This window comes from Seriola dumerili, unplaced genomic scaffold (genome assembly GCF_002260705.1).
Source record: "Seriola dumerili isolate Sdu_G_001 unplaced genomic scaffold, Sdu_1.0 BDQW01000025.1, whole genome shotgun sequence".
NCBI classification, from domain to species: Eukaryota; Metazoa; Chordata; class Actinopteri; order Carangiformes; family Carangidae; genus Seriola; species Seriola dumerili.
The window spans coordinates 15,928,097-15,938,691 of NW_019174280.1; the positions used below are offsets into that span (position 1 = coordinate 15,928,097).

A 10,595-nucleotide genomic window follows, 5' to 3' on the forward strand; every position below is an offset into this window, starting at 1 on the left:
TTTTTGATTAAACATTTAACATGCATTCAAGTGACAGTAGGTGCAACCTTTAGAGAAAGAAGGTCTATGATCTTTCAGAGGTTAAATATCCCAACTGAACTATAGATTCCTTAAGAAATGTTATACTCTTATACAAATACCATAAAAACACTGTAATATTACAGTAGGGTGTTCCTACATGTGTGCAGCCTCCCTCCCTCCCCTCTCTCCTCTCCTCTCCTCTCCTCCTCTCTTGCCCCTCCCTGTTCCCTGTAAAAGGGAACAAACTGCTGCCGTGCGGCTGTCCTGCCTTCAGCTCTTCTTGTCCTGTCCGTGAAGATGCAGCTCCGCACTCCCTCCACCGACCTGCTGTTTGCGGCACAAATGTGAAAACTATAACAACCGGATAAAAGTTATTTTCATGGAAAGAAAGGCTCCAAGTGCAGGTACGCTGCAGTTTTATATTTTCCATTCAGATTTACAAACAGACTTAAAAGTAACAGACTTATTTGCAAATAGGGTTTGGTGAAAAAGAAAACAAAGCAATGTTAGATCTACGCTTAATGCAAAGGTCAGCACAGTGTGCATGCAAACTAGCACATTGATTTATCCAGGAGAGAATGGGAAATGCCCACAGAACAATACAGTAATTTACACATACTGGAAAACAGTCCTTGGGATGATGTGCGGGTTCAGTTTCAACTTGTTGCCTCTCATTTCCTCTGAGTTAGTCTAGTCCGCTCTGTAATTTGATTCTTCTGGTGATAATCCTGTTCTTGAGCCCTCCAAGAAGTGACAGTACCTCACGCCTCTTCACTCACTCCAGTACAAGCCATTTCCTGTGTGTGCAGTATTGATTTTTTTTTCCCTTCAGAGGACTAATGTGTTCTACAAACTGTGCTGGCAAATATGTCTTGATAGACATCGGTCCACATAAATGTACCTCTCACAATCCTGACTAGATGCTTATGGTTCATTTTCTTTTCAGAAACAAAGTCTATAAACTGACAGACTAAAAATCGACAGACTTCATTTTTTGTTGTAATGTCTCTGCACGTTTCATCAGGACCATGGGGTATGGGCAAATCCTCCACCAGCGTGGGAATGAGGAGGACCAGGTCCACCTCAACGTTGGAGGGGTACGACATGAAGTGGATCCAGACATGCTGCTCCGCTTCCCTCACACACGTCTGGCTCGTCTCCTCCGCTGCCAAAGTGAGGCGGCAATCCTGGAGCTGTGTGACGACTACAGCCCGGCCGAGAAGGAGTACTACTTCGACAGGAATCCCCGGGTTTTCCTCTGTGTGCTCAATTTCTACCACACGGGACGTATCCACATGATGGAAGAGCTGTGCGTTTTCTCCTTCAGCCAGGAGATCGAGTACTGGGGCATCCAGGAGCTCCACCTGAGCCCCTGCTGTAGCAACTGGTACCACGAGAGGAAGGAGTACATCGAGGACAGAGACTGGGACATCCGGAGCGACGACCAGCAGCAGCCAAGCTTCGATTCTTCTTTCGAGGAGCTCTCTGCCCTCGATAAGGACCTGGCCAAATTTAAAGGTGCCTGGTGTGCAGAAGTGAGGAGCTACGTTTGGCTCAGGCTGGAGGATCCGGGTCACTCCACAGCCTCAAAAATCATCGCCGTGGCCTCCCTCAGCGTGGTCTTGACCTCTATTGTTGCCATGTGCGTCCACAGCATGCCTGAGTTCCAGCGTGTGGACGACAATGAGAGGCCCATCGAGGACCCTGTCCTGGCCGTCCTGGAGGAGATCTGCATTGCCTGCTTCTCCGCCGAGTTCATCATCAGACTGATTGTTGCACCCTCCCGCAGGAAGTTCCTCGGAAACCCCTTAAACATCATCGATGTTGCTTCCATTTTGCCATTTTACGCAACTTTAGCTCTGGAGACAGCCGACGAGGAGGCCGCGGAGGAGAACGAGGACTTAGAGAACGTGGGGAAAGTGGTGCAGGTTCTGCGCCTCATGAGGGTTCTCCGAATCCTCAAACTGGCTCGTCACTCCATCGGGTTGCGAGCACTGGGAGCCACCGTCCGCCACAGCTACCACGAGGTGGGTCTTCTTCTTCTCTTCCTCTCGGTGGGGATCTCCATCTTTTCTGCCCTCATCTACTTCGCAGAGAAGGAGGAGACGGAGACAGATCTGGGGACCATCCCTTCAGGCTGGTGGTGGGCGACCATCACCATGACCACAGTCGGTTATGGTGACACCTGCCCGGTGACACTGGCAGGGAAGATAGTGGCCACCTTGTGCATCATCTGTGGCCTGTTAGTGGTGGCTCTGCCCATCACCATCATCTTCAATAAGTTTTCAAAATACTATCAAAGGAACAAAGCCATGGAGGGACAATGTATCCCTAAGCCTGAGAGACAGGACCCAGAACTCCCTTATTATAACATCAGAGACTTGTTCACAGAGAGCGTGTATCCCTTCATTGGAGGTATCGCCTTCAGGAACAGTGAGAGCAGTGCAGGGGACGATACAGATGCCTCCAGTCTCCAGGACATAGAGGTGTATGATAATGACACTTGTGAAAATGGGGCAGCAAAATGAGATCTCTGCCATTTCACCAAGTGTCGCTCCCTTTACGACTGCAAGTCACTCCGTGCCTCTCAGGGCAGAGCGCTCCATCACTGACCCTGCCTTCCTACACTGTCTTCCTCCTGATATTTGACAGAGAAATATCGTGGCCAATGTTTTTTTGTTTTTTTTTTTTTTTACAAGGGAATAGCTTGTGAAATATACAGCCTCGCTAAAACCCGGAAATCTAAAGGGAATTATCTGAACCTTGCTCAGAGGTTTGAAAGCCCATTTTCTGCTTGAGAAAACTGCAATGATGCATGTAGGAGGCCATAATGTTAATGTTTTTCAAAGTAATGTCCTGTATCGATTTGTCTGAGAGTTTGGCAAATACAAAAGTCTAGAATGACAACAACACTGTTTGATGCTTGAAAATGGCATTATAGATCTCTTAAGTTGACTGATGTTGCACAGTCTGCATGAAGAAAAATAAAAGTAATATAAATAGTTGCGTAGAATTATGCAATATCATTGATGCTGATGAAGAGAGGCCACACATCTCTCTCAGAGCACGGTGGAAAGCATTGATATGCCAGGTTATTGTTATAAAATTTTTTCTTATGGACAGTTGTGTTGGCATGCTGGGTGACTCCTGGGGGCTAACTCATGTGCACATGAAATAAAACTCAGTGAAGTGAATCAGAAGAAATATGCCTTCTCATTTGTCACAGGGCATACAATAAGTCGTATCACTCACTCGTTCGGGAAAAGGTTTTTAAATTCAGGTTTGTGGCATTTATTCATCACTGTATATCTGAAATTATCAGACAATGTGCAGGATTCCACATTGACTGCATCTCTTCCTGGATACAGTGACTCTTAACATCTAAATGGAAATTATTAACAATGTCTTTTCTTTAGTATGAAAATATGTAATGTATTGAAAATATAGAGGAAACTTTACCTACCCATTCCTTTCCTTTCCATGGATTTCCTGTCCTGTGTTATCATCTTCGGTTGGATGAGCTTCTGTCCTATAGAGCCAGAGATGTAAAAAGAAAAGAAATCATTCCTCTGCAGGGGTCTCAAAGGTGCTCACACAGTTCACCAGAAGCATCTTCTCTCAAAGCTAACATGTACTTGTACTTGAACCAATTATTTTTTGATTGCATGTTCAGATGGTTTCTTATCTACGGGCTGAATCTCATGGCAGTTGAGCAAAAGGTAATAAACGGACATCAGTGAGGAGCTGAGGAGGTTGGTTTCTGTAAAGATACACACTTCTTACTTTACAACAGATAGTGTTAAGGGTAACTGCAGACTAACATGAACAGATAAGCCCATTACTCTCTGATTATTTGTTAATAGTTGTAAATGAGTTTCGATCACTGGGCTTCAGGTGTGCGTCACACAGGAGATTAGCATATTGCTTTATCCACACTTTCTGTGTTTTACTTTTATCAGCTGCCATTTATTGTAAAGGGGAACCCCAAAGAACTGGTACAGACAAGCAGAGATTACAGATGCAGAGCACATTGAGTATCGTAGTGTCGTCTTTATATGGATTAAAATGACAAAATAGAAGTGTAGGTAGTGAGGGAACAGTGCTTGAGGCACTGCTGGATTAAAGTGTAAACAAAAGTGTAAAAATGAACTATGGCTGCCATGAAACGATAATGGATGCAGATGATGATCATTAGGGCTGCTAGACTGACACTGACTAATGCTGATGTAATGAATATCCCAGGACACCTTTATTAGAATAAAAGACTAATTCAGCAGTGTAGAAATCTGTAACTTTCACACACTGGCTACAGTATGTGAGGTGAAAACAAGAATAGCAGTGTTTGTGGGAAAACAACATGAATTGATTTCTACTCAGATATTCTGTGTAAAGACTCTTGGGGAAAATCTGTAATCTTTAGTCAATGTTTGTGCGATCAGTGATATCAGTCTTTGTGCTGAAGAATCCACCACACGAGTTGCTGATGACGATCCAGCAGCACCAGCAACAGATAATGATATTTCTGTGTTCCTCATCATTACTCTCAGGCTCATGACTGTAGGCTTCGCTTCTGTTGAGGGAAGTGGATTTCAATATTCTGTCATTTCGCTGCCGGCAAGAATGCATTCACTTATTGAACAAATGTCAGGCTGGGTATTTTATATTTCCCATAATTTTCCACAGCTGCTGGTGACATCTGACTTCCACAAACTTTATTATGAGGGTTGTTGTAGTTGGTGCAGTTGGTTTGTTATTCATAATCTGCAGTATAGGCTGGACACGGAGGGTACTTAAAGGAAACAAGACACTGTACTACCCTGAATATGGCACAATCTTTGAAGCCTTCTCTAAGTGAAACATGAAATATGGTAATATGGGGAAAACCCACATGTGTATCTTGTCTGAAAGTCTCATAGTCACACTCTCTCCTGTCAGGCTCTAGGAAGCGTTCAAAATCACTTTGTCTGACAGTTAGTATTTTTCTGACTGTCTTTTTGAGGTCACCATCCGTGACATTTGACAAATCTACTTCTGGGTTCATTACTGCAGTACAGATGTCGTGAGACGCTTTGAAGTGGGGGCTCACAGCTCATCGATGCCCTAACCCTCCTTGCAGGTTTATCCAGCCCTGTATCAAACCATTAAGTGTGACCTCTTCAGTTAGTTCCTTTAATTTGTCAGCTGTACTGTGTGTACTTAACAAAAAGGAAATGTACTTATTACAGGTGTGGCTTTACTCTGTATCATATTGTGGCGCTTCCTGTATGTACAGGATAATGAAGGACATTGGTCAGGTTGTTGTTAATGTAAAGGAAAAAAAAACTGCCAAATTACCTGTTAAGGTCACAGTGAGCGTGTCAGCACAAATGTCACTGTGGGAGAGTTATGTTTCAAACTTCCCCTTTAGGCTTTTTTTTCTTTAATGAAACAATAACCTTCATTAAATGAAGGCTGAGGTGAAGTTGCCTACAGCATTCTGCTGCTGGGTCAAATGAAGTCTTAATCCAAGCCGATTGGATGTGGTGGAGCATTGAGGTACTAGAATAAAAGGTGTCACTGAACAATTGAATTCCTGTCAAAAACACTGTGGTCAGTTTCATGAGTGGGGAGTACAAACAAATTAATACATTTCATTGAAACACTTTTTTCTTTTCCTTTCTCTTTGAGATGTATATTTGTAATCTGGCCAGTACTTTGATGCTGATTTGAAGTGAGTTGTCTGGGTGCAGAATAGACAGTGATGTTTCTCAACTCTGCACTGTTGTCAGGAGGGGACACTTCTGCAGAGTCTGCTCAACATTAATATTAAACTAAAGTCACTGCAGAGAGTGATGGAGAGAGCTAAACATGGCAGGCTTTCACATTGTTCATGTGTGCAGTTTTTGGTATTGAGGAGGAAAAAAAAATCTTTCCTTGAAAACTGACATTTGTTTTCAGGTAAGAGTATGAACTCGGTATTACATAAAGCCTAAGGGTCTGTAGAGGCATTTGTCCCTGAACCTCACACAGAAGGAGAAGGTCACTGCATGCAGTGATGAATGTGCAAAAGGCAAATGGGACTGCTGTAGCTGTTACACCAGCTCTTTGTAAGTTCAAGCTTAGGTTGACTATGACATTAGTGTTCATACATACATACATTCTTTGGTTGCACCACACAAACTAGTTCTTACAAAATTTACACCTAAAAACTGCCCAGTGTAACTAAGGTGCTAACAGAACTAACTGATAAAATTAACATTAGCTTAATTGCTAACATGACCTGTTAAGATTAAAGAGAGAGGAAGAATTAATACAGTCAACGTATCTGACACTTCATCAATAGGGTGCTTGAAGATTTTAAATAATATTTCTCAAAAATAACAATACCTCACATGAACAGCCAGCTGTAGCTGAACTGTAGCTAACAAAACTAACGTAGCTAACGTTACCTCACTAACATATGACCCATTTAGATTGAAGAATAAAAGCGTTATAAAATACAGTTGACATCTGATGTAACTCTTGATCAAAGTGGTATTTAATATAGAGGTTATCCGGGAACATTTTAAATTACATTTGATTAAAAAAAATAAAAAAATTAAAAAAAACACACATCACCACAAAATACAAAACATTATGCTAATTGGGTTAGCATAACCAGATGTTTCCCACTGATTCTACAGTGAATACTACTAACTCTGTGAGCACATATGAATACTGCAAACCAAAGTTTTACAAAGAATTGGCAGTTTTAACATGTTTTGGAAGTTGGTCTTCTATGGAAAAGATAGTCTTCCCTAAGACACATCTTAAGTGTTTAGTTTTAGATGGTAGTTGCTAACTTTACATACAAACCTAGTGTTTATGTTTATGTGAATGAATGCATCCCAATCAGCTTTAACTGACAGGCTTTATCAGCAAGTTGATGACCAATTATAAAAATGTGTTATTACCTGAGAGAAACGTGGGGGTGGTACAGTGTAATATAGCAGCGTACTTCAACATTTATCAAAATAATGACCCACATCTGAAAAGAAAAGACTTGTTTCTAAATTGTAAAATGTTAATGAGCTGGAACATGATTCTGTGATGCTTGTCTGGAAAAAAAAAAAGTTTTGTGTTTTCGTTTTTCCTGTAGTGAATCAAAGACTGTACAGACCCCAGCTGAGAGAAACAGTTTTGATGTTTCCATTAGCTTCTGTATGTAAGCTAATTTATTATGTTTGGATCACAGTCATTACATGGTACAGCTCACCCAAGAGAACAGCCATATCACTTTCACTCAGCCATTACCAGCAGCTGTGTGGTTTCAGCTAAGGGTCAGATATAACAACGAAGCCACTTTGTTTATATTTGGATCCTGCTTTTTTCCCCTCATGCAGGTTTATTACACCAAGGCTGGATGGATATTGTTATTGTTCATGTCCATAACCATTTATTACTGACAAAGGCTAAGGTTTTGGCTAGGCAACCCATAAATCTGCTGTAATTCAGTCAGGCATTACCCTTTTACATTTATTTATACAATGTGCAAAAACCATGACTTACTGTAGTCATCCTTTAACCTGCGCATCTTAGACACAGAAAAAACTTTATTTTCCATCACAAACCAACAAAAATCTGTCTTTGCCAAAAACATACAGTATTTATTTATTTAATGTTTATTTTTGTAGCAACACTAACATGGACCAATGCCACACACACAGCATTTATAGCCTAAGATAATCTGCAATGCCTGTCCCAAATGGATCCTAATATAAATACACACTGACAGGAAAACCCCTGGCACAGACATCAGTACAATAAAAACATAATGAAAATTGTCTGGTTATATATGACTACACGACCAATCTGCTTTTAAAAACAAATTTAAAATGATCTGAGACATAAAGCAGGTTGAGGTCTGTGGGTTACAAATTCCACATATTGATCTCCTGAACAGTTTTATGAAAAGGAACCCTGTAATTTCTGTTGGTGCACCCTGAGGACCCTGATCATTTAGACATTCATGGGTAAGTTTAATATTTAGCAAATTTCATGAAATAATCAAGTGCTTTTTCTTACGTTATTTTTTTCTAGCTTTTTATGTCTTTATTGCAGATGCAGTGAGAAACGGACAGGAGAGTTGGGGAGCGGGGGGGGGTGATATATTCAGCAAAGGGCCGTGGGTCGGATTCGAACGTGGGCCGCTGCAATTTAAACTTTGATGGTACACGCTCTACCAGGTGAGCCACTGCGGCGCACCGATTTTTATGATTAGATTTAATGAAACGATCAAAAATTTAACATATCTACTTTGATAAAAACTATCAGAACTCAAGGTCCACTTACTAGCTTTACCTGGAGCTTTCAAACACATGATTGTGGTCCTCATCTTTAATCTGTTGACTTGGATCTTTGTACATGTGGCATTTTTTGCCTTTATTAAATAGTGTAGAGGATTCACATCTCAATTGTCCCAGCTTGAGAAAAAAAAAAAAATTACCAGCTCAGGCCAAACTCACCTTCACCTCACCTTGGACACTGCAGTGTGACTTATCCGATTAAAGAACAAGGGAAAACTGGAGCATTTCAATTAGGCTCTTTGGGCATGCCTATTGTCCACCATTACAGTCATGCCCAGGAAACCCTCAGCAATTACGAAGGGAGAGATAAGCAGATAATCCAGTGTCCCATGTGTAGCCTTGTATCCCTCTCACGGGGAGGTGGGTTCAGGCCTTTACACAACCTGACCTCAGTCCTCTGCTCTCAGCACAACTCCAGTTCACCACGCACAGCAGCATCAGCTCCACTGGGACCAGTGGTATTTGCCTTTGCAGACAGATTCAGTTCCTGGTTGTTTGGACAGGTTAAATGAGGTTACAGTCTAAACACTGCAAGGTTGCAGAGCTTCAAACACCCAAGTTTACAAGCAGTAAGGAGACACTGTAATGCTCAAATGTATTTGTCATTTAAAACTGTACTCTCCACTACTCCCCTTACAGTATCATACATATATTCTGTACTGGTTTGTTCCAACTTTTCGTTGAGGCTGTATGACATTAACAGAAAATTATGTACCATCACATCAAAAACTAATATTCTAGATGTTTAGTGCATCATTTTAGACACATTTGGTATCTTTGGGAACATTTGGGATCTTCATTGGAATTTAAAATAAAGTTTCAAGTGTCAGAACAATGTTCTTTCTGCACAGCAGGAGTTTGACTGGATCGACCCAGCAACAGGCTGCTGCTTAATTTTTTAACACTCAAGTTCTGCTTCAGCCAAAAATCAAGATCAGGAAACTGCGTACTCCTCTACCATGAACTGTTTTTGTTTTTTTCCAGCAGGTAAACCGTATTTTTGCTGCACATTTGACCATTATTTGTGAGTTCATTATCCTCTACATGGAGTGCTCCCCTGCTTCGGTTTTGCATTTAATCTTAAGCCTTGTTTCGCCTCTGTGCACAGGGATTTCCCGCCACTATCTCTCCCAACAGCTGAAATTAACTGGGTTATACTGCACATTTACTTCTCCTCAATTAATGTTTATGGGGCATTTTATTGATGTTTCCCCATTTCATTATTTACTCCAATAAACACTGTGTATTTATGAACAAATAGTGTTATTTATTTAAAAAAATTGTCTGTACAGCAGGTACAACGAAAGCAGGCGTGAAATACTTGTTGAAAGAGTTGCAGAGAGACTTTATCTCTCACTGTTAATCACAGGCTCACAAGCATTATATGAATTGAATTTACATTTCATTAATGTGTTTCAGAATGACAGAGAGCTGAGCTGGGCCAGGCAGGGCCCAAGTAAAGATAAAGTGGATAGGTTGAAAAATGACAAGTACATTGCTGTGGCTCTTAGCTCAGATGATGAACTGACGCACTCGCTATCCATGGAGAGTTGCAATGGAGAGAGCAAGGATTTAATGGAGGCAGTAAAAGAGGGCAGGAGGGCTCCAAGTCCTGCTAATGAATCAGAGGAAGGGAGGGGGCGGGGGGGGGGGGGGGGGCTGAGCAGAGGAGGGATGGGCCAGTGAAAGACAAGACGACAAAAACACCACATGTGCAGATTACCACTGTGACATGGATATGTATGGAAGTCCTCTGCCTTCACTACTCATATAGGCGCGCTGATAAAGCTCAATGCACTTACAACAAAGGTTGAAGCCCTCAAAGTTTATTATTGGAAGCAATTTTGAAACTGTGAAAACAATTTTATCTGACATCAAATTCAATGATTGCGATTACAAACCAGAGAAAGATGAGACACCATAAACGAGAGTTAGCCCAAAAGGTACTGTAAATTTATCAGTAAAGGGCTGCAGCTAACGATTAGCCTCATTATTGATGATGACTGATTACTTGTTTCTGTCTATAAGTCTACAAACCATCAGAAAACAGTGAAGACTTGCCATCCCAGTTTCCCCAGATTCCAACCAACAGCCCAAAGCCCAAAGATAATCAATTTACCACCATGTACGACCACAATAAGCAGCAAATGGTCACATTTCAGAAGCTGTAACTATATCATGTTTCATAGCATTTTTACTAATTTACACAATTCATCAATTCCACTAATAATTGCCATGCAGTAAACTGTC

At 41.4% G+C, this 10,595-nt stretch overlaps 1 protein-coding gene across 1 annotated transcript; it reads left to right on the plus strand.

The window, feature by feature from the left end:
* The first annotated feature begins 1,045 nt into the window (after positions 1–1,045).
* LOC111216360 (potassium voltage-gated channel subfamily S member 3-like) lies at positions 1,046–2,549 on the plus strand. Its single transcript, XM_022737863.1, has one exon. It carries the CDS (start codon positions 1,050–1,052, stop codon positions 2,547–2,549), a length of 1,500 nt encoding a protein of 499 aa, XP_022593584.1. The 5' UTR covers positions 1,046–1,049.
* The last annotated feature ends 8,046 nt before the right edge of the window (positions 2,550–10,595 follow it).

Coding starts and splice junctions, on each gene's coding strand:
- LOC111216360 (XM_022737863.1), top strand. CDS start 1,050: ATGGGGTATGGGCAAATCCTCCACCAGCGTGGGAATGAGGAGGACCAG.